Here is a 25,601-nt window from a genome sequence, read left to right as displayed (position 1 = left end):
ACCTCTTGCATTAGCACAGTTAAGGCTGCAGATGATAACCATAGAGGACAGACCTCTAGACAGCCTAAAAGACAGGCCCTACACCCTCCCCATATGCTATACACTCATTTCAAAGTAAAATATTCTGTGAATAGAGAGCACAAACACAAGAAAGGGGTATCTGATTCATCTGGGTGACTGAAATAAGAAAAAAAAAATCCAACACAAATTAATAGTTGATTTTAAATCTTAAAGCAAAGAATTAAGTCAAGAAATCAAGAGCAGTGAGGAGGAATGCCAAACAGAAAGAATAACGAGGACAAAGACAGGAATTCAAAAGCATATCCTGTGTAAGAAGTTGCCCTTTAGTCCAATGGGAACAATGAATGAAGCACAGTGTGGTGGTATTTAAATGATACCAATTGGATTGTTTGGAGGATGAAATTGGATTGGTCATTTCAAACTTTCTGGGAATGGTATGTTAGGAGTATAGATAAGGGCAGCTGGCAGAGAAAGGAAGTTGAAGGGTCTGTGTCATATGATGAGGATTCCAAAGGATAAGAACATTTGGGGAAGAATTTCAGAAGGGCAGAGGCAGGGTCAGATTTGTGCTTCAGAAAGTTCATGGTGGTCAAGAGGGGGTGGGTTAGGAAGGTGGAGCTACAAGATGAGTAGTCCTCCCCTCTTTAGCTTTAAAACATGGTGACCCCGGACTGCGGTTGTGTTGGGGCTGTGGGATCCTGTTTTCTGCAGTGTAGTTACTAAAAAATGCTGGGCGCCTCTGTTCTGCATCCCGCAGGGCCTGATTCCATGTGTCTTTTCTTCTCAGCCTCTCTTAGCACATAACAATGGGGTTTTCTGGAAAAGGAGAGACCCTTGCAACTCTTTTCTTTCAGTTTAAGCCAAACTACAGTATATTAAAACATTAGAATGCTCATTTATTTGCCTGCTTCTAGAGAAATCATGCAACCAGTTAATTTTTTCAAGGCCAAGAGTAAGTTTTAACTTGGTGCTTTCTGAACCACAGAAATCATATTTGAACTCTCACACAGCCAAGGGCTTGCCAAATAAGGCCAAAATTCACACACCCAGCTGAAAAGAATCAGGATCTGAGAAGCAATTGGGTGTAGCCTGCTAGAACAACACATCCATCTTCTCTGAGAAGACAGCAATACCCAGTGTGGAAAGTCTACCACGAAGCATTTGTAATAAGAAACTGGCCAGAAGGTGAATATGTGATGAGACATCTTTAGGAAATCTTATGTACTTTAAATATGGAGATTATAAGGATGAGTTGAAGGAAAATCATGAAAAATCTATTTCTGCCTTCATTTTTAAGGACATAAAGCACCTTATGTTGAACACACAGAGGCTGCATCATTCACTAAGATGACAAGTTCTGAATGTGCCAACCTTCTAACCCCAAGTGCTGACCAAGTTGGAGGTCATACATCTACATACACAGTTACTTTTTTTTTTTTTCTTAAGTCTCCAACATTTTATATACATAGTCTTTCTTTTACATCTAACTGGCAGAATAACATATGGATTATTATGTATAGGGGGAGTCGAAATCAAGACAGAACTGGGGTTTCAGTCCCTACTCTGCCAACCTCTCTATGTGTCTTTCAACAAGTAATTTAGCTAAGAATTTCTTTATCAGCAACATCAGGCTAACCATATTGATTTACCAGGGTTATTATGATCACTCACCTCAATTTTTTTGGTATGTAGGGGAAATGTGGAATAGTTATCTATGACATAACTATGTTTCTGCATGGGGCACTGGTTCACTTAATGTTAGTAAGTGATGTATGTTGTAAAATTGCAAAGCAAAAGTTGGAAGAAAGGGGAGATAACACATAACAAGAAATAGAAGTTATAACATTGTCTCCCTCACCCAAATGTAGTCTTGTGTATCCCACTTTAGAGGCCCTAGGACTATACACCATGAGAAGGAACAGAGAACTTGAGCTTCGTGAATGCTCACAGATATTATTAGTGGATGAGTTGACAGACAGCAATGTTCTTAAGCAAATAGTAAAACAGGAAACTACTGGAATTCTAAACCACGAAATCACCAGTACATCATGTAAATTTTCATCTACTACATTTCATTTTTTAGTACAAATGAAAGTGATATTTGCAATTACTAAGAATAGAAGTGGTAGTTTTATCTGGAAAAAACCTCCCATTCTAATACAGAAGTTACTGAGAACTTGGCAGTCACAAGTGTTCAAGAAAAGTCCTGTTTTCTATTAAGTTTTATATTTCTCTAAGAATCCTCTAAACCACTCCTTACCACATGTTGCAAAGGGTGTTAAACTGTTGTGTTTAGTCACACTTGGTATAATGGCTGATCTGTATTATACCACATCAAGGCAGTCTTTAAAAAAATCACAGAAATGCCAACCATATTTTAGGGAAGAGTAAAGGAAGTAACAAAAGAAGATCACTACTTCGATGCCTTATCAGAATGCTTTATCTAGCCCTGTCTGAAATAACACTTTTTCCCCCCTTTGGCTTATAAGTTTACTGCCTACCTCCTATCACTAAAACTAGGCAAGAACTTTTCAATCCTTCCCCACTTTTCCTGCTGTGCTCCAGAGTCCAGAATGGAGCCTGCCATGTGCTCAGACATTTGTGGTTGTGGTTGAAGCTTTTGAGCCATGAACTTCTCATACTCCTAGATCAGATAACATAGAAGGCAGGCTTTTTAAATGAAGTGCTTAAACATATTAGCTCCTTTTCTAACATAGCCTTATAATAATCCTTAGTGACAACACACTTGATACCAACATCCTCAATGTGTAGAAAGCATGGACTTTTAATAGTAATAGGGGACAGAATTAAAATAAGCAGGCAATTACTAAATAAATTTAGCTTCTGAATAAATTATCTAATTGAACCATTCATTTATTCATTGAATAATTTATTCAGTAATTAACATGGACCAACTAGGCAGGCGCTGGAGGCATAGTGATGATACCATAAAAACGCTCCTGGCTCTCATGAATCTTCAGTCTAGAGAAGGATATACACTGATCATAAATCACAACACATGCATAAAATACAACATTGCCATCTGCTTCAAAGGAGAGTGAGATGATGCCAAAATTATAGCTTTCTAATTCCTCCAACTCAGAACAGTCCTCTCTGACCCATAATCAATCTTAAAAAAAAAAAAAAAACTAACAAAAGCATTAGAAATATTTTAGTTTTTAAAAACATATTTCACAACCCAGGCCTCTTAACAAAAGAGGAACAGTTTTAGCACAAGGGAACTACTGCCTCCATGGCTGTTCAATTTTACAGGCATTATCTCTGGTTCTGCTTTCTATGCCACTCAAGGTAAATAATCTGCTTTGCTAACATCAAGTGATTAGCAGATAATTAGAATAAAGTGGCAGATCAAAGGAGAAGAGAATTTCAGAGAAACCAAACTGCTAATGAAGGATAAGATTTCACAATTATTCTGTTACTTATTTGCAATATTACCTAACCAACCATAAATTCTTTTAATTTTGTTAAAAAATAATCTAATATAAAAAGTATAGACCAATACTATAAAAGGTTTCATAATCTGAAATTACAAGTCTAAATACATTATATTTCAAAAAAATAAGGTTAAAGGAGGTAAAAACAGGTCAAAGGTGTCATCTTAAAGAATGAGACAACTGTAAATTCTCTCAAGTGGTGACAAAGAGACATGAAGAGGTGTTACTGCCCACAACACCCAAAGCAACGCTTCAGCTCGTTCCAAACTGGGTCAACACACTTGAAGCATCTGATAGGAAACCAATAATCCCTTTTGCATTTAACTATGGAGACCTTCTTGTTTGGAAATAATGTGGCTTTCTAATAATAAATATCACTTCTTGACCCATAGTAACAGAAAAAAAGAATTCAATGGTGGAACCTGAACTATACAATCTTGTAGCAGAAATAGTGATTTTATTTTACAGATGGTGGTAAAGGTCTTAAATCCTCCACTTAATAATGACAGTAAGGACAGCAGTATCTGGAGGACTTTTCAAACCTCCCATGTCGTGGAAGGTGAGGGGGTAAAAGAAAGTAACAAAGAAGTGCACCAAGGAACAGATTATCATTATCTTCCTGGATGTTCTTGTCCAATTCAGTTATTATTTTTTCAGCTTATGTTAGAAGTTATAGCCCCCCATGGAATAAGGATTTCACTGAACTTCAAAGAATTTATATGAACAAACCCTGGAGGGATAAGGTAGAGAGCAGGGTTCAAAATCTTTATCATAACATTTTCACTTATTTGTCACGATTACAAATATTCTTGTCTTCAGAAAATGTTCCACAAATCTTCTAAATTTTGAATGCCTTTAGGTAATGCCAATGTGAATATGGCCATGTGTAGGATAAATGACTTAATCAGGCTTTTTATGCCACCAGCCTCTGTGGCTATCACCTGTGGCCTTGACCATATTCACACACAACGTGCTTGTGGGTGCAGTCCCAGGACACGTGTGCCTGACTGTGGGCACCTGCAACATGGATGCAGGCATGTGTAAGTGTGCACACCTGAGCCTAGAGGCTGGCATAAGCTCTATGGCAGCTGCAGCAGTGGGGCGGATGAGTAGCACTTCGAGTAGCATGACCACAGAAGAGGTGAGACCATGAGACATGAGAAAACACCAGACAGAAGGAAAAGAGCCTTAAGATTCATGGGGAGCTTTGTTGCTGCCAGGCGTCTGGCTCCCGCAGCCTCTCTTGCCTCTGGTTGCCCCCACACCACCATGCCATTTTGCGTTATTGATTCAAGTATGTTCAGGAATATCTTATACATACATCACATCTATGTTCTGATAATTTTAAAAAAGATTTATTTATTTATTTATTTATTTATGCATATAAGAGCTGGGGGTATAGGCCAGAAATGTGTTTGTGCGGGGTGCTGGCAAGAGGGTTCCCCAGAGACAGAGTGGGGAGCAGAACAGGCAGATGGATTAAACACTGCTGAGGGGAGCCGTGGGTGAAACAGGAGGGGTCAGCTGCACCATGTGGGCCACCTCACTGACTGGGGATGGAAACTCATGCTGCAGTGGCTGTGGACAGCTTCATAGCACTGTACTTTAACCCAATGTGCCACCAGGGAGGGCCCCTGAAAGGTATTATTTCTGAAAAGTCGTTCTCAATCATGGGGTCATGATTGAAAGCTTCCTTTAGACCTAGTTTGTGGGACATTCCTCAGGGTTCACGTTCTAACACCTTGGCCAGGTGGTCATTATTTGCTTGTGCATCTATTTGCTGACTAATTAAAGTTAATTAAGTAAATGAAAGTTGAAGGAATCTATGGATTTAGAGGTGGGGGGATGAATATAGAAAACCAGTTCTAATTTGGAACTGACAGAGAAAGAGAAACAATCTCTGCCTTTCTGGGCCTTAGATATAACACAATAAAAGTTAGAATTAATGAATTAAAAAGAAATTAGCTATAACTGATTTAATTACCTTAGGTAAGAAGCATTTGTAAAGAAAGCTTTTGTATTTGTGGACCCAAAATATACACATGAAGGATTTCTCCACGTAACTTAAATTTCAATGTGACTCACGATCGCCATCTTCTGGAATTAGGTTGAATATCTATTTCAGTTAGAAGTTGGGAGTCAACCAACACACATACACACAAAGTACAACTGTTTAACATATAAAATCTAACCTATAAACTCTAGGACATTCAGAGTACAAACATAAGGCACATTAAATGTTGAACTCCAGAATTCCCTACTGTATACTTCAAGTAGAAACAAAATTTAAAGTTTAAAATCCATTTTCAAGATTTTTTGGGTCACTTATTATACTAATTAATATAACTATTATATTATTCAATATTATTGTCCAGGGGTAAATGGCTACATTATATTTATGCTGAGTGGAAAGAGAGACAGGATAAATTAGGGGTGATGTTAGAAGGTGCCCCATACTCTAAGATAAGCCTTCTGAGAAATAAGCAGTACACAAAAATAAGTTCAAATTTAGGATAGTTATGAGATATTTCTTAACATCTCAACTTCCTAAAGTGATCATCATCTGTTGTGACTGGAGAATGATATGTGAGTCACACTCAGCAATGGTAGTAGAGAGAAAGCCACCTGTAGCTGGAGCAAGACCCTCCCTCGGATGACAGAGAGGGCAGGGCACGCATGAGTGGGTAGGAGAAAAGTCCAGAGAGGCCTCAGTGTCACTGGCCATGTTTCAAGACTGAAGCACCAAGACATTGTTTGAGACAGAGGACCGAGGAAAAATGTCAGCCTTTATTCACCTGAAGGCAATAGACAAACTTGCTTCTGTGCAGTATAAGATGAATGCAGTTGAAGAAATGATAGAATTAGGGAGTTGTTTAATGAAAAGTTAAAAATTTAGAATGAAAATAATTGAGTGGCTATGAGTTGGAACTCTGGAGTCAGAGTGAGAATTTGAGTTCACCCTCTTCTGAACTGTGCAACCTCAATCAATTCACTTAACCTCTCTGTTGCTTTGATATTTCTGTAAGACTGGGAAAATTAACAGTACCTACTTCAAAAGAATGGTGTGAAGATTAAATAACTAAAGACATGCAAGAGCTATGAATAACACCTGGCACAGGGGAAGTGCTATACAAAATGTTTTGCTTGTCTAAATGAAGAAAGCAATTCCTACCATTTATAAAGTATCAATTGCACTGTATCCATCACTTTCTGCCTGAAATAGTCTTGGTTTCTTTATCTGTAAGGTGAAAAAAATCTACAGATGTGACAGGAATGATGGAGTATTTAAGTGAGCGAGGCCTGGCAAAGTACAAGTTCTGGATTGTTCACTTATATGTGACTATTTGCTATAAAGGAAAACAAGCGACATGTTATATACTTTTATATTACACATTCTACACATTTATTAGCTACAGGTACACATGTATGGCTTATGTATGTGCCTCCTGGAGGGAGGCACACTTATCTTCAGTGGCACAGATGCATGGAACATGTTAATAAGATGACTAAACAAGCCTAACTTTGATCCAACACCATAAAAAGAGTGACAATCTTTACACAGTAATTCCAGAGACTTTTCAGCAAAAGCTTGAACTGGTCTGAAGATTTGCTAATGCTGAGGCCGGAGGAGATTCAATAGTATGTGATCTCTCAAGATATTCTGACTTTTCTTTTATTGGCCCCTGGAGTAAAGATTAAAGTTTTCTGAAAATCCAATGTCTGTGTGAGTGAAACAGTCTTGCACATACCTTTTCAATCAGCTCATAGCTCTCCTCCAGCTTGAGCAGCCTGTTCTGTATAGCTGTGGAAGCACGCTCGTAGACCACCCGCCACTCCTGGAAGTCACTCTCTGAGATCTCAGCCACAGCAAAACACAAAGTCCTTAGCCCTGAAAAAAAAAGTAGCAGACATCCCAGCAACCAATCAGATTTTATTCATAAATCCGGTGCCTTCCTTTTTATTTAACAAGGCCTCATTAAATTGCTGTTTTTAAACAATAATTTGAAGATCAACTCAAGTCTGATAAAACTTCTGTGTGAAACATGGATCAGTGGTCCCCTGGCCTTTAACATCCCCATCCCACCCTGCTTCTAATTTATTTTAATCAGAATTATTTTAATTCATCCTCCACGATTACAATGACTTTTCTGAAAATCCTAATCTTATCAGGTCATGCCTTTGCTTGCAATCTTCTGCTGTTCCCCAAGATGAACTTTAAATCCCCAGTCTGGCTTATTTGCTTATATTAGCTGCCATTAAACTCACACCCTCCAATTCTCTTCCTACATGATGGGGTCTTTGAACATTATCATCATGTTTTCTCCATCCTTTGCTCCCTCTCCAAATCCTGTCCCCCACCTGTCTGTCTACTCTAAGACTCAGCTCTAAAAACATCCTACTTTCCCCCAGATCCCACACAGAGCAATCCCCAAACTCTCCTCTAGTGTGGCAGTGTTTCATGGAGTTTTCTTGTGGGTTTTCCTCACTAGTGTTATGTTCATGGACAGCATGGATACAGAGTCCCTCACATTGTTAACTCCAGGACTGATCACAGTGCCTTCACAGATGCTTTAGAAGGGAGGAACCCCTTATCAGTTCTACCAAGAGAGCCACCTTCTCTTACTGGGACAGATGCCTGTTCATTACTGCTTTTACCATTTTAAACTTGTAGTGTAAAGATGCCAAATACAATGGAGGGACAGTAACAAAAACGAATACCTATCAGAAACACCCTGGAAAATAATCAAAGCTGATGTTTGAGGTTCCTCAAGTGCTTGGTATCAGCCAACTCTGTAACTCACCCTGAGGCTACCACTGCCAGAAAAATGTCCGTGAGTTGGGAAGAAGGAATAGGCAAAAATATTTGTCAATCACAACACAGGCAGTTAACTCAGTTGCTAAGAAGGAAAAAACCTCATTCAATGTCATTTAACCCTTTGAAAGGTAGGTGCTAGTGACCTCAAGTTAAATAAAACTTGGCAAGCAACATGTCAGAAGCCAAGGGCATACAATTTCCAAGACAGGAGCAGGACTGTCTGTTGCTGGATGTACAAATGGAGAATTTATTATCTTTTTGGGGCTATATTGACATGCTTTTCTTTAGGAAACTTACTCCCAGGCAGACAAGAAGTGTGTAAAGCCAGAAAAAGGGAGTGGAGGTGAAGACCAGGCCCATTCAACAGGAGCCAGAGTACCTTTAACATCACAATCAGAGAAGGGAAAGATATTCCCCAAGCCCTTCAATGAAAGAACCCCTGCTGTGGTACCTGGAACCCCGCCCCTTCACCCTACTCCACCCCCCCTCCCCGCCCCTCAAGGTCTGTGGGCCTTGGGACTTGGAGAATTTAAATTCTATGGTCACTGTGAGTTTCCATGTTCCTGGAAACTCAAGGAGCATCAGGAGATGGCTGTGTCCTGGCTTTTCAAAGCTTAGGTCCCCTTCCTCTCCCTCACCCTCATAGCAAGCACTCCTACCCTTTCTCAGCTTGGCTCAAGGGAAAAAAGGATTTGTTAGAGGTCAAGTTTCATGCCAGAGGCAACAGTTTTAGCTGAAGCAGACAGGAGTGAAAACTTAGATGGGAGGTTTAGATACAGTTCTGGTCACTTTTTTTTTCAATTTAGAGATAAGTTTCCACAAATTCTTATAGTAACTGACCTTAATGTTTAACAAGTCTCACTTTCTTTCACCTCCCTAGATTGCCCTGTATTGCTATGCAGTTGTATATTTTAGGGCAGATTAATATGTACATGCGCTGTGGATTCTCTGGCTGTACAAGGGGCCTGGTGTGTAGTGGGGGCTTAAAAAGTTGGAGCTGAAACTAAATTGAATATAGGCCTGAGGAGGTATATAGGTTTAAATAGATATACCACTATATAGGGAAATATTTCAGTTTATTTTTTATTCCAATTAGAATATCCAGTTCTTTCATTTTTTGGTTTCGTTTCCTACTTACTTTGTACTTAAAGGCACAAAGTGTTTAGAGTATAGATAGTATTCATACTAAGAAGGTGAGCAGAATTAAAAAAAAAGTGAACAGAAATATGGATTCTTTACCCATGTGGGGGTAAAGTCTCAAAATTTTAATGTATACAGTTTTTGGAAAGAAAGAAAATACTGTGAGCAGACACAGGCACACTTCTGAGATATTGTGGGTTCATTTCCAGACTGCCCCACAGAGCCACTGTCTCCATAAAGGAGCCATACAAATGTTTTGGTTTCCAAGTGCATATAAAAGTTATATTTGTACTGTACTGTACTCTGTAAAGTGTGCCACACTGTTATGTCTGAAGAAAACAATGTAAAACCTTAATTAAAAATTACTTGATTGCTAAAATAATGCTGAGCCTTCAGTGAGTCCTAATCTTTTTGTTGGTGGAGGGTCTTATTAAACAAACAAACAAACAAAACACCTGTATCTGCGAAGTACAATAAAGCTAAGTGCAATAAAACAAAGTAAGCCTGTAATATAATCCAAGTTATCAAGATGAAGCACAGCTTTAGGAATTGCTAAGTAAATGAAAAACAATGATTCTGAAAAACATGATTTCTTTTTATTTTAATCAAGCTTTACTGCCATGTTAGACTCACCTTCTGTAGCAAACTGCTCTAAGTGTTTTAGGGTAATTTCTTTATATTTTGAAGTCTCTGCCAGTCGATCATAAATCACAGTGTCCTGGAGAACAAAGAGAAGGTATAACATGCTTTAAGTAAACAATCTGAGTTTTAATAAAGTTTCTGCTGGTAAAATTATTAGAGGCAAACTAATAGGAAAATATAGTCTCTTTTCATGTTAATTTAAAAGCATAAAAACATTTTTTCTCTAATAACACTGTTCTGTGATGACATTAAGCAATAAGGTCTAATCCTATCTTTTCACCTTTCTTAATAGATCCCTGGTCAAAACCTCATATTCTCCTAATACCACATTTGCCTCCAAACCTGGAAGGTCGGCAGAATAGTGTGGGTGTTCATGGATGATATCAGGAGAATGTTCCAGCAGTCAAACAAGTTTGGGAAATGCTGTACTGAGCAAAGCAAAAGCGCTTGCCCCCTGTGGTGCTGTCATGCTTTTCAGAGTCTTTAAAATGTTAATGTGCACAGCAGATTTTTAAGCTGACGATGTGGTATATGCTCCAAACTCATTCACCACCAAATCTTTTAGGGCTTACGGCATATTTATGGGACTGGTAGTCGCAAAAAAGAAAACACAGCTCTCGATGCCCTGAGAGGGCTGGTGGGGACCGTGGGGAGAAGCCTGGACACACCCAGTGATGGCTGACAGCTGAATCTTGCTGATTGTGTCACTTGAAGACTCAACTGACTTCACCTATAAAATTCAACGACTGGATTATCTTTACAGTTCCTTTCAGCTTTAACTATATGACCTATTTATGTTTCTCTAATTTTTGCCCCTTTATAAGTTGCCAGTTGTTTCTTCAGATATTTTTCAGTTTGGTTTAATGTTTTAAGAATTTTAGTATTCAGCCTGCATGGTTTTATTAGACCAGGAAAAAATAGATCATTTACCTGCAATTACTTTCTCAGTGGTATAACCCAGTTTGGGGTCTCCAGTCTCAGAGTTGAGATTTGGAAGCAGACTAATGGAGTATGATTTAGAACCCTTGAGAGAAACAGAACTTAGTGACCTCAGAACAGATGGAATATTCCAGGCTCCAATTATGAATTTCTTTTCATTTTTCAGTGGCAGAATGGAAAGGGGAGCAAGCAAAAGGAAATGATAATTTCTCCTTAAGGCTCCTTGAGGAGAATGAAATGTATAAATTAAGAACTCTGTTTTTTCCAGAGGCTAATGAAATTTTCTGTGAGGTTAGAAAAGACTTTTAAAACTAAGAAAATCTTTAAAAAAGTTAAAATCACAAGACCAACACTGGTAAATGGTAAGGGAGGGGAGATTATATTTTTCAATGGATTAAGCTGACGATATGGTATATGCTCCGAACTCATTCACCACCAAATCTTTTTGGGCTTAGGGCATGTTTATGGGGTGGATAATCGCAAAAGAGAAAACACAGGTCTTGATCCACTGAGAGTGCTGGTGGGGACGGAGGGAGAAGCTTGGACACACCAAGTGATTCTTGCTGAATCTTGCTGATTGTGTCACATTAAGACTCAACTGACTACGTCCATAAAATTCAAACTGATGCTCAGGATAGCAGAAACTCAAGTTCTGTCTCCTTTTTAGTATCCAAGAAAGCAGGGGTGAGTGTGGTCTTCTGTATAAACCAAATGATTTTCAATGACAATCACAATGAGCTGTGCTACATGTGAAAACTAAATACATATAGACCCAGAGTAAAAATGATTTATTCACAGGGCTACCTCCGGGATAGGGTATGTTCATGGAAAACAAAAATGTTATCTATACAGGGATAAAGAAAATATGTGCATCTCCTAGGATCAGATCCAGAACCTCAGTGTACAGTTACAGAAAATTCTAAGTGGATTTAATAATCTGGTGTTCTAGTCTTGACAAGGTAAAAGTGAAAAGTCATATTGAGAGGATGCTATAGAAGTGGTAGGGCATTGCCAGATTCTCGTCCCTATCATATAGTCTAGGGCTATATGATATTAGCTGAATTTTCATTTATAAAGTTTTCCCCATCATCTTTTAGAATACTGCTCTTGCTTCAGTGCTGGCTGGCACATGGCAAGTGTTCAAGGTACTTGTTAAACGAACAAAAACACTTGATCATGCCAAAGAAGGGTTGGACAGTGAAATGCAAGAGCCAATAATAAGAAGGTAGTGAGTTGGAAAAAAAGGAGTTTCCCAACATTACTTAAGTACTACAATTTATACTGAGAGTATCCAGACATTCTTGTAATCAATTAGCCAATTACCCTTAAGGATTCAGATCTTGTCATCTTACACAATGGGGCAGGACTGACCTGAACAGGCTCCTGACAACTGGAATGACTGCTAGACATCAGGCATCTCTATATTTAATACAAACGTGTTCTGTGTGCCACTCAGAATGTTCTGTTTTTTGCCTCTACTTTGGTGATGAACTGTTAAAAATAACTATTTTCAGACTTGGTCTTATTTGCACTTGGCACAGAATTTTATTTAAGGGTACTTAATTAAAATTTCTCACGTGAAAGTCTCTCAGTCTCTAAGTTTATTAATCAAGTTTCTAATTTCTCCTTTGGCATATATGTTTCCGAGTAGAATTTTAATTTTCATGAATTAACTTTTTTGTTGGCTATCACTGCAGACATAAATCATAAATTGTGTATTGTGTTATTTTTCTCTCCCCACTGCTCTCTCCTGCTCCTTAAAAAAAAAAAAAAAAAAAAGGCAAGGGAAATTCATTGCAGAAATTCTGGGAAAAAGCAAGAAAAATAGACAGACATACAGACACACACACGAGTCACCATTTTTTGTTGTTGTTGGATTCTAGATGAACTCTTCAGTAATATCTTCTAAGTCACTAACATCACCCCCATCCTTCAACACTGCCTTATCTAGAGTTGATTCCATTTACTGTTTTTTTTTTCTTAAATTTATTTATGGTTCCTCATTTATCTTACTCCTATCTCCATTTTTCCCTCCTCCAGTTTCATTTTGATTAAAAATAACTGATTTCTTTATCTGGCTACATTCTTGTCAGAATGGATGATGCAATAATTTTATCTGAGTGAATTGAGGCTCAGTGGTTTATGTTGCTTCTCTCTTTGCTATGGGATTTCCTAGTGTGTCTCTATGCCATACTCTTCCTTTTTCCTCCACAGGTATCCCAATCTAGTGGCTTCATATACACACCCCCACCACCAGCAAAGGTGGTCCAGTTTTTCTCAGTTTCTCACCATTTTTTTTTATTAGCTTTCAAAGAGGGTTAGGTTGGCTCCTGTCTGCATTTTCTAGAAAGTACCATTTCCTTCCATGTTCCACAGAGTCCAAACTCCAACCACCACTCCCTGACTCTGAATCCGGGGTCTGGGACCCCACCCCATTCTGGCTCAAGATTTCTGTTCCATGTACCACTTTGATGGGTTATTCTTATTTTGGTCTAAAAATGTTCAGCTTGTCTTTGAACCTGGTTTTACCTTATGACTTCACTTTATACTATAGCCTCATTTTCAGCGGTTGGAGTAGATAAACCAAAGGATGAACATACTATGCTCTCTTAACTAGCAAGCATTAGACATGACATCTATTTTTCAAATTAAAAAAAATTATATATTTTTTAAAAAACTGAGGTAATATTGGTAATTGGTGAGGTAATTTGCCACACTGTATATGATTTAGGGTGTACAGGTTCAAACCTCTTCAGATGTATGTTACCATACTATAGTCACCAATAAATTACCCATAATCCTCTACCATAGTCCTTGGGCCCCTCCCCTCTTTACTCACTCTCTCTCATACTCTCCTCTGGTGACCTAACTCTCCAGTCAGATTTCTGTTTTGGTCTAGTTTTGTCTGTTTCTTCTTTTTCTTAAATATTCAAAATATGAGTGAAATCAATACTTCTCATTTGACTTTTTTTTACAGAGGTTTTTGCTGCATTTGCCCCTACTCATCATCACTTTTTCAAGGAATTAATAGGATCTTCAGAGTCTCTTCCAAATTTCAGTCTCCTTTTCTGTTCTTCTATTTCTCACCTTTAGCCCTCTACTCTTTTTACACAATATTTACTTCATATGAGATTTCATCAATAGCCTGCTTTTAGTTTCTAGCAATACTCATTAATGCCTACAATCTGTACCTGCAACCCAGATTTCTTCCCTAAGCATTCTCATCTTATAGCTCAGATGTAGCTGCTGACTCTCTATCAGTAAGTGGTTTTACTCAGTTTGTCAAATATAAACCTAATAATAATACTAGATCATCTTTTCCTTCCTCACCCACATGCAATCTATTACTATGTACTAAATTTCTAAGTCCTAAAAACCTCAAATTCTGCTATTCCTGCCAAACTATAATTATTTCTCAAATGAACCTTGTCATTTTTCATGTTTATGCCTTTTTTTTAGTATTTAACCACATTTCATAGCCAATTTGGAAGTGGGGCAGGTAAGGGAAGAAGGCAATAAGTAAGTTAGTGCAGGGAAACCATCAAGAAGGTTGTCCACATGTTTTTATTGCAAAGGGCAGTCCAATGTTTCTATTGTGTATTCAATGATTTAACTCCCCAAAGTTTCTAGGTAGAAGATATCAAAACTAAGGCTAGATATGATCTGTGTGTAGTAAGCTGGCCATATTAACATCTCAGGTAGGGGATCTTAAAAACACTCTTAATGCCCCTCTTACTACATGCTATCATTGGGTTGTGGGGAACCTTTAACATATGCCTTATGCTGTATATTCAATTTCTCTTTACGTGAGTGTGTGTGTGTGTGTGTGTGTGTGTGTATTTCGACTAGTTTTAAACTCCTGACAAGTCTTCAGTCTTATCTTTAAGCCTCCCAAAATCTGGGAGTTAAAATGTAAACAAGAAATAAATGTTAAGTGCTCAAATTAACAAAGGAATTTTTTACTGGTATTTTTGTTTTCCTTTTCTTTCTTTCTTTTTTAATAAATTACATATTTATTTCCATTGTTGCTCATTTTAAAACAATGTTTACTTTCCTCCTCCCCCACTTTGCCCACCTGTCATAACAATAGTCCTCCATATTCCTCCCTCCTTCTGATCCCACTCTGTCCTTCTCCCCTGTAGGATATCTCTGGCTTATAATTGTCTGTTTTTCTGGTTTTGTTTTGTTTTGTATTGTAGTAACAATACACTCCCTCCCATGTCTTATTTGGTTCTGTTATATTCCTCTTATAAGTGAAACTATTCAATATTTTTCATTTTTCCTCCTGATTTATTTCATTAAGCATAAACCCTTCTAGCTCCATCCATGTTGCTGTGAATGGCATGAGTTTATCTTATCTACCCAAGGGATACAAAAACATTATTTCAAAAGGATACCTGCACCCGATGTTTACAATAGGTAGAACCTATTTACAATAGGTAGAACCTGAAATCAACCCAAACACCCAAAACTAGATGATTGGATCAAGAAGATGTACATATAACACAATGGAATACAACCAAATATAAATAATTTGTGAGATACCATGAAATGGGTCTACCAAGTGCTTTAAAACCAAAGCAGTGAAAAAATACCCTAGGAATTGAAAAACATTCTCAACAGGAATTCAAATAAGTCTGGACATTTTATTAGGCTCATTCCTAATTTCCAAAAAATTTTGCTAATTACAAGTTGGAAAGTTCCAAGTTGATTAGTTACCTGACTAGTCTAAGGAGATTAAGTACCTGGGAAGGATAGTTCAGGGGGAAAATACTGATGGATTTTAAGAACAAAAAAGGTCTTGCTGAGTGTATTTCCAGTATTTCCTCAAGTGTAACCATAGCTAGGAATATTCAGTTAGAGTGACAAATTACTATTTCTATTAACCTGTGAACCTATAATCTCAGATATACCAAAACCAACCCCTAGTTAGAAATTCTGTTCTAATTCAAACAATACAAGACAAATGGGGAGCAGCACATGAAGAAATTTCAACAGTGATTGTTACCCAGTTTTTTTTCATTTCCATGATTTTCAAAAAATTAGTTTCAAACTGATGTGGTTTTCTAATATTTCTGATACAATTTAAAATGCCTTCTGTATTTACTTATTTTCTTTAACAAACTGAATATAAACCTCAAATATGATGGATAAAATATTGAATTATATAAATACTCTATGCCAAACTTTTGCACAGCACCAAATTTACCCAGAAGGAAGTCCCATTTCACCAGAAAAGGCTGAACACCTTTACTATAAAATACCAACAAAAGCAGATGTCAGCAGCTTCACATTGAACATCTGTGTTACATTTCCATGGCAGAATGCTTACCACATACATAATAAACCATCATAAATCAAAACTGTAAAATACAAAAATAAAAACTTACAGCTCCTTTGCAGTAAAGTCGTAGCTTCCCGGATGGAGTGCGAACGATGACAGACATTCTTTTTCTAGCACTGAAATAAAGAGATTTTCCATATTGGGTCATTATGCTGAGGAGATGCACATTTATGTTCGTCCTGCCTCACACATTTCCTCACAGTGAAAAAGTAAATTTGACCCAATTATGAGGCCAATACCTCCATCTGCATAAAGTATTTGTGGGTGCACAGTTATGGGTACCTCTGAAAGTTAGGCTATGTTTTGAAGGCACTGGGGTACCATCTGCTTTTCCAGAGGACTAATTTTACAAAATGGCTCCCTAGAACTAATTAACAAGAATTAATACCAACAAAATGGCTCCCTAGAATTAACTAACAAGAATTAATACCAACTAGGGTAGAGTTTTCAGTTTAAAAAAATTCTAAGCAGGGCCTCCTTGGTAGTTCAAGGGGTTAAGTCTCAGTGCTATGAAGCTATCAGTAGTCACTGTAGCACAAGTTTGATCCCCGACCAGGGAACTGACCCATATGGCACAGCAGACCTCTCCATTCTCTCCCACTGCTCCATTCCACACCCTTAAATTGAAATGTCTACCTACTAACTCCAGTTATATATCTTACAGGAATCCAAAAATGAATAATTCCAAATATCTTCTCCGCATCTATTCCTATTTTGGTATCTGATGCCACTGTAAACAATATACACACACAGTTGTTTATGTGATATCCTAACTCCTCTCTTTGTTCCTTCCACATCCAGTCCATCCCAATCTTCCCTGACTTCCTTCCACAAAGGTATTCAGACCTTATCAATTTCCCTTTATTTTCATTATTAAAAATCTACCCTAAACCACTAATATCTTTCACAAAGACTACTATAATACCACTATATCCTCTTTTCTTACTCCCTTAAGCTGACCCCCTTTTGAGCATTCTGAAAGGGCTTAAATTCTTAATCTTGTTTATTATTTCCTTATTGCACTTACAATCTGGCAATGTTTTCTAAGTGTGTGTTAATAAACAAGCATATTAAATGCTAACTGATATTCTATTTGTAATATATTACAGATATAGTTAGGCTTAGGAAAAAGTCACTTGGATAGTCAAAAAAAAAAAAAAGAACTAGGGGATACTTTGGGAATAATCTACTATAATTAGTCATCTAATATACATTTCCCTTGAGCTTTTCAGTGTATAAAAGAAAACAGTGTTGAAATAATAAATATGACAGTCCCCCATTAATTTTGATATTAATCACTGACATATGATCATTCCCAAATAAGACAGCAACCAAAGTTGGCACAGAAAAAAAAAAATGCTTCTTGGAGTCAACAGACAGGCTTGCCTTATACAGGAAGAATTTAAATAAAAAGAGGTGGACACTTATTTCCTAAACACTTATTTCCTAAACAGCTATATTACTTGAAGCTGTGACCTTGAAGGTATTTTAAAATATCTTTTGAATGGCGATACAATCTTTAAAGATCCTCCTGACTGTAGTTGAGGCCCACCTGGCCCCCAAATGTAGGGGAATTATATAGTAATATGGAGATAAAAATGCCAAAAATTTGACAAAGGGAACACTGATTATAATGGAAGGCTTATATTAACCTTAGAAATAAAGTAAGATGAATCATCTCTTTGCTTTCTGCTCTTTCCTACTAGATGGTAATAGGTTTTTTACCTAACAGAGAAATGGATATGGTCTCCCAAATCCTAAAAACAATTAACTACAATGAACTAACTATAATGAATTAGAATGGTGGGTTTCTGATTCTGATTCATCTTCCATGTAAATCTTGGTGTCTCTAAGTTATCTCAATATTTCCAGTTCATTGACTATAATGTTCTATAACCCACGGTTGTGATGCACACAGTTATACTGAAAAATATTTTCACATTATCTCTAGGAGTCATTCTTGCCATACTCTGAAGCAAGCTGTTAGTGATTTGACAGCAGAGATGACAATTAAAGCTGTATTTTAACTGAAGATTATAATTTAATGTTTTGTTAACATTTCATTTAAGTGAAGACATACTTTCTAGTTATTAAAAAGGGAAAAAATCAAAATGCATACAATTATGTCTCAAACATACAAATCACAGAGCAAATATTTTACCTGGTGAACTCCAGGACATTGAGCAATTCATATCGTTCTTCCTGTCCCAGCTATGAAGAAAAGGAATACACGATTACATAAAATATTTTTGGCTTCTTGGAAGTAAAACCTAGTAATAAGATTTTAATGTAAAACATGTCAATACAATTTTTTTTCCTTCTGAAATATATTATTTTTAATTGACGTTGTTTAATTTCAGGTTAAGATAGAAGATTGAGCATACACATTTAAGTGCTGTCCATTCTAAAGTCCCACTTAAATAACTCTGAACACTGAAAAGAAAGAAATAGCAAATAAGGAGAAGAAGAAAAAGGACAATAGCACCCAAAATCTGGAAGCTGGAAAAAGATTCATGAGTGGTATCTCATGGTAGCTCTGGGAATGGCTGAGACCCAGCCACCCTGTACCACATAATCCTTAAAAGGCTAAAAAAAGTAAAGATCCAGGTGGCTCTAGAAGTATAAAGCACAGGAGGGTCTTAAAATAGGGAAGTCTGGGTAAGAGTGCCTTGAGAAGCCAGTCCTTCCTGCATACCAGAAGAAGAAAGAAGTTTCATTTGATAATGGGTAAAACAGAGGATTTTAAATCTAAAGTTGATAGCACAAAGTATTAAATTGTTATATTTATACCAAGTGATGAACCAGGATATCCCCAGCCTACTCAGCTTCCGAAATTCTGGCAGCTAGAACATTTTAGGCAAAAATAAGAACACTGTACTTTGGGGAATTCAGTCACTCCAACAGAAGCCATATAGATGGCAGAGACTTCCATACAGACGCCATGACTTCCTAAAATAATCCTATCAGAACTCCTACTGGAAGTTCAGTGTTGACAGAGACCTTCCTATGCTCAGCACTGTCATATCAGGTTTCAAATATCTCACTCTAAACAATGAGAACAGTGTCAAAGCTTAAGGATAATCACTGACACAGAACTCAAGTATCCTGAACAAATTAAAGCAATCTGGAGGAAAAGTATTAAAGACAAAACATTGTGTCACTCGTGGAGTTTCAGGCTCTGGGCATGATGGGCACGAGAGACTGGTGAGCAGACCCGGGTTACTTTCCACATATTTTCAACAGTAGATTGAAGTGTTTGCTGTATGTTTCATATGTGACATTTTAGTTCTTTTACTGGAACTGGATTGCAGTGGTTTCCTAATGGCATAAAGCTTTCCGCAGTGTTTTCAATCTTCAAAATACGGCCTGCATCTGTCAGTGTGTGCTTTTTAATGGGGCCCATGAAACAAACAGAGAAAATCTTTGAAACAACAAGATTGCTTGCAGTAAATTTTCTGTTTTGTGATTAATATTTATATTCTCTGTGCTGCCTTTCTGTGGCACAAGAGGGGATTTGCCTTACTATTCTGCTTAATGTAGCTCTTGTCAAGGGCCTGCCACTGTTGATCTTGTAGTCCATATGCAATGGATATCGTAATTAAACACTAATCCTTTTCTACTTAATAGAAAATGAAAAATATAGAAAAATTGTATTTTTGGTGAAGTACTCTTTTCCCAATAAAGACACAACAATTGCAGTGAGAGTTTAAAAGTAATTTAATATTCTGGGCCCTACTTGGTGGCGCAACAGGTTAAGGCATAGCACTTTGAAGCTGTCTGCAGCCACTGCAGCACAAGTTCAATCTCTGGCCAGGGTGGATGACTGACATCGTGTGCCAGATTTCTCCTAGCCTACTTGCCGTTCCCCTTAGCAGTGTGTTTCAATGGAACTGCCAGTTCTGCTCCCTTCTCTGTCTCTGGTGAATCCTCTTACCTTCTCAGGCCTCTAGCCTGTACCCAATTCTTGTGTGCATAATAAATAAATCTTAAAAAGAGTAATTAGGGCCCTTCTTGGTGGCTCAGCAGGTTAATGCACAGCACTAAGAAGCTAAAGCCACTTCAGCATGAGTTTGATACCCGCCCCAAGGTGATCCACATGGCGTGACAGACGTCTTCTGACCTGCCCGCTGTTTTCCTAAGCAGTGTACTTCATCAGTTGGCCTGTTCTGCTCCCCACTCTGTCACCATCCCTGCACTCTGGCCTGTACCCCAGTTCTGTATGAATAAAGAAATCTTTAAAAAAAAGTAATATTATGGTTAAAATTATATATATATATATATATATATTACATATATATACATACATACACACACATAGTTTTTTATATCCTTGGTAAAATAGTATATTTAATTAAATTGCTAACTGCTGGCTTTTTTTTTTTAAATAAAACTTAAAACTATCAATTTGCTCTCAGAGAAGCAACATAAATGTGACATCTCAGAAACAAGATCAGGGCAGTATGAAAAGAGAAATGTTGAAAGAATAAAAAAAGCTCCTTGAAAACAAAAACATGAGAGCAGAAATTAAAAAATCAATGGAAGACTAAAAAGAGAAAACTGAGAAAACTTTACAAGAAGTGAGGCAAAGACATGAAAAGTAGGAGAAAAAAATTAAAAGATTATTCAAGAATTGTAAATAGAATAAAACAAAAAGAGGGAAGAAAAATGGAGTCAATCAGGAAAATGTTCACTTATGGAAGGCTACCAGAAGTGTTCAGTATAATGGGTGAAACAGGTTTACTAGAGCACACTGACAGGAAATGACAGAACTCCTGGTAGAAAGAAGATTCTACCACCTTCCAGAAAAGCAGAGGTGGAAGAACAAAAAATGTGGAATCACAAAGATTTCTGGCTTCTTAATTAGGTGTTCTGTAGGTGAGAAGATAGAGGAGCAATCAAATTCTTCAGGAAAGTGATTTTCAGCCTGGATTTCTGTATTCAGTAGAACTATCAATTAAGTAAACTGCAAGATAAAAATACTTAGATTTGAAAGGACTAAAAATAAATTAACTACTGCCCATGTACCTTTCTTAAAAAATCACAATAGAATGTGTTTCACAAAAACAAAAAGAATTACCAGGAACAAAGAAGACATGGGATTTAGGAAACAGAAGCCTAAACAGGAGAGAGGTAAAGTTAAGTCCCCGGGAAGACAATTCTGGATGGCAACTGTGGGCAAGACTGAACTGTCAGCCTGTGGGGCTTCCAGCCACACCAGCTCCAGGAGCATGGTTTGTTGGGGACCGTCCCCACTTTGTCCTCTGCTTCTGTAACAACTTTTAACCTATGACATAGCATTTCAAAGAAATAAAGGAATTCACTATGAGAAAAGATTCAAGAGACAGGAAGCAGAAAATGTAAAACAGAATAAAATCAAAAGGGATTCCAAGTGACACAGAAACAAATATCAGAACAAATTCAGCCCAGACCAGAGAATGAAAGACTTCAAGAGGACTGACTCAAGGAAAGAGCTGCAATTGGCAGACTACAGGGGTGAGGATGCTGAGAACATACAAAACAAGTAATCTTAGGTAGAAGGAAAATTAAGCAATTGAAAAAAAAGATAAGGGATTAATCTTTAGAAATGTGAAAAAAATTAAGAAGTAATTTTACGTCAGGGGAAAAAATTAAAAAAAGAAAATTACAGAACATGACGATGTTCAGCTGTAATTACTGCTATAGGCATAATAATTAAAATACAAATAATGACTTCTTAGTAAAATACAATTTATATGTAATAAAGTACACAGATCCTAAATGGTTGATTCAATGAAAACTGTAAACTCAGTGCAACCACTAAAACAATCAAGAAATAAAGAGCATTTTCTTCACTCCATAAATTCCTTTGCCATTTCCAATCAATTCCTTCAAAACCCTGAGGCATCACTGTTCTAATTTCTGTTACTGCATATCACATTGTCTGAACTGGAGGTGCATTTAAATGAAATGAAAGGGTATCACTCCTTTATGCCTGCCTTCCCCGACTCCTTGACATGTTTTTTGAGATTTACCCAAGAGGTTGATGAATCAATAATTCATTCTTTCTTATTGTCTATCTACTCCACTATATGAGTATACCACAATCGGCTTATCCGTTCTCCTATTTATCAGGATTTGGTTTGTTAACAATTTTTTGGCTACCATGAATACAGCTGCTATCAAAATTCCATGGATATAGGCTTTCATTTCTCTTGGTAACTGAGTACAGTTGCTGCATCAGATGTATACTTGCCTGCATTAGAAACTCTAAAAGGTGTACTAGCAGGTGTAAGAGCAATATCTAGCTTCGCCACTTGCTCTACACCTTCATTAATATTTGGTGGTGCTGCTGTGTTTTAGTTTGAGACTTTTTGGTGGGTATGTGGTAGTATGTTATGATTTCAGTTTGTACTTCCTGGTAACTAAAAATGCCTTCTTGTGTGTTCATTGGCCGTTCCTAAGCCTTTATTTGTGAGATATCTAAGTCTTGCTCATTTTAAATTTAGGTCTGAATATTTATATAAAAACTGTAAAATGAATACAGTAATGTTGAAAGGGATGGTGAGTTAAGAGAGATAAATCCTCATTTGACACAATAGAATAGAAAGCTAACAGAAATATGTCTAAAATTGAAGAATTAAAACATATAAGTAACTAGGTAGTTTTTGAAAAAGAGATATATTGAATGAAGAAATAGCTAAAAGACAGAAAATATTACTTCTGAGAAGTAGAATAGGGGACCTCTCTTTTATTATGTATCTTTATCTTTGAAACTGCACGTGTATTGTTTTGAGGAAAAAGACTTACTGAATCAATGATCACCGAGTCAGGTGTTCTTCCAGTGAAAACAAAATTCAGTTGCTTGGCTGCTCTGACCAAGGCACCCTCATCTGTTTAAGAAAGACAAGCAAAAGCATATACATGGTGAAAAAAAGTTATCACAATACAAGGAAAACATGACAGAATTTTCTGTCATTTTGGATGACATCTTGTATGATAGAATTTTCTACATAATTTTAATAGAATTAACATTTTCCTTATTTTGGCCCCTGTCATTGAAATCCATTTCTTCTAAATTATATAGCAATACCAATCTATAATCTTATAGATCTGACACATGTGCAAACCCAGAGTCTTATTTTTGAAGATCAAGTTTTACTGTTAGCTTTGCCCACCACAAAGGAAATTTTAAATGCACCCCTTGTTTCTGCATATTCTCTAGAAAATCTTTCTAAAAATAAATGCCACAAAATTGCCTTTAGTTTTATGTTTTGTCTCCCAAATTACTGAATATAGAAAAACTACAACTACTGAGGATTCAGTTTAATTGGAATTAAATAAACTGATGTTTTATTATGTTATTTACTTTCATGACCACATGACAGTAAATCATATCACTGAGCTTAGGATATGAGATAAGTATACAATAAAATAGATTCTTTCCTAACAAAGTGAGATGTAACATTTCATGTGTGTGTGTTTTTTAGGAACTTGATACCTTCTGTAGGGTTATAGGTGCTGGTTTAGAATATAATTTAAAACTAAGTTCTCCAAAGTGTGGCCCTTCATTATTAAAGTCTTCCAGTCATCAAATTGACCTATGTTACCTTGAACATAGATCTGAAATTCAGTCTAAATAATAAATAATGATAACTGTGTTCTTGCATTATAGTATTTTACACACTGGAACCCATTCCATACAACTTTCTTCACTAAAATAACTACAAACTTCTTGATTATGATTTCCAAAAAGGAAAGTGAAATTGGATCTCTAAAATGCTCCCTATTTAGGCAAACACTTTTCCTGTTTGCTTATGTACAAAAACCGTTTATGAATAAATGTTTATTCTTATTTATAAAGGAGAATTTACTATATGTCTATAAAAAGTACCGATTTTACTTGTGTGAATGCTGTTCAAATTTCCATAGAATTTATTCCATATACCAAAAATCACATATTTTAATATCTACCTATTTATTTTTTATAATCTCAAACTTCAGGACAATTTTCTACCAAAATGTTTCACAAAATTTTTATTTGTACCTGGAGATGCTGCTTGATAAATAATTTTATCACCTTCTCGCTCCGGCACCGCTGTGTGACAAACTGCCATCATTGTAAGGAATTCACATATTATAGGTGCAGTTGGCTGCAAGAAATAAATGTGTAATTTAGTGTTCTTCATTTACATACTTTGGCACTAGTAATATAGTTGTAATCTTCATGTCCTGGAGTTATGGTCAACTAAGAAATCAACATCTATTAGGAGGAAAACAGTTTTAACTGAACTCACTCACTCTTACACTCATTTTATAAACATTTGTATAAGAAAATTTTGTGTTATTAAATAGAAAAGTTATAAATGATTGAATCTTTTTCTTAAAGGACAGGAGCAAAATTCTAGCATGTTCATTTATCTGATTTTAATTCATGATAGGATTTATTTATTTACTTTAAAAAATGTATTTTTGCATATAAGAACCAGGGTGCAAGCCAGAGGTGCAGGAATGAGAGGATGCATCAGTGATAGGTGGGGAGCAGAACAGATGGATCTACTAAAATACACTGCTGAGGGGAGCAGTGGGTGAGACAACAGAGGTCTGCTGTGCCATGTGGGTTAGCTCCCTGTTTGGGCATGGAACTCATGCTATAATGGTTGCTAAAAGCTTTATAGTGCTGACACTTAACCTCTGGAGTCAGCAGGGAAGCCCCATAATCAAATTTCAAGTTTAGGCATCTAATCTATAATAAGGTTACAGATAAAGGATTCTAACACTCTAGGTTGGAGTGATAATGAAGAGGATTCTTCTGTAATACCCTGTCATTCTGCTCTGCCTAAATGGAAATCTTAGCTGACATATGCCATACTAAATAAAAAAAGAATTGACTGAACAAGACCTAGGTACAATGACTATTAAGGCCTAAAGAAGACATGAAAATGGATTCTTTCTACAATAAGCTTCACATTTTAAATTTTAAATAAACCTCCTTCTGCCAGGTTTCTGAGAAAGAGAAATGCAGTCCAAATAAAGGAATAAGTTCCCCTCTATGCCCTTAATAAAAAGGTAAGGTAATTGTAAAGATAAATTAGAACATTATTTGAAAAATCTATGTTGAGGCTGGAACAATAGACCAACATAAAAGCCCCTACTATGAGATGCTTGATAAATGGAGAAGACAAAACATAACTAAAAACATAAGGGTCACTTACTTGTAGTATAAAAAGAGCTATAAAGAAGAAAATGTGCAAATATCAGTATGTAG

General features: G+C 36.7%; 1 protein-coding gene across 2 annotated transcripts in view; it reads right to left on the bottom strand.

Moving 5' to 3' along the window:
* Positions 1-25,601, bottom strand: part of ATP8A1 (ATPase, aminophospholipid transporter (APLT), class I, type 8A, member 1) — a 207,502-nt gene that overhangs the window by 94,928 nt on the left and 86,973 nt on the right. For both annotated transcript variants that reach the window (XM_004681324.2, XM_004681323.2), the window contains exons 17-22: positions 24,381-24,486; positions 23,144-23,226; positions 18,519-18,568; positions 16,404-16,473; positions 10,066-10,150; positions 7,226-7,365 (exon numbers count right to left, since the gene is read on the bottom strand). In XM_004681324.2, coding sequence (XP_004681381.2) covers positions 7,226-7,365; positions 10,066-10,150; positions 16,404-16,473; positions 18,519-18,568; positions 23,144-23,226; positions 24,381-24,486 — 534 coding nt within the window. The remainder of the gene's footprint in view (positions 1-7,225; positions 7,366-10,065; positions 10,151-16,403; positions 16,474-18,518; positions 18,569-23,143; positions 23,227-24,380; positions 24,487-25,601) is intronic.

The sequence above is a fragment of the Condylura cristata genome, unplaced genomic scaffold (genome assembly GCF_000260355.1).
Source record: "Condylura cristata isolate star-nosed mole 26May11 unplaced genomic scaffold, ConCri1.0 scaffold00012, whole genome shotgun sequence".
Taxonomy (NCBI): domain Eukaryota; kingdom Metazoa; phylum Chordata; class Mammalia; order Eulipotyphla; family Talpidae; genus Condylura; species Condylura cristata.
Note: the sequence above shows the minus strand (reverse complement) of the source record. Positions and strands in the feature narration are given on the sequence as shown.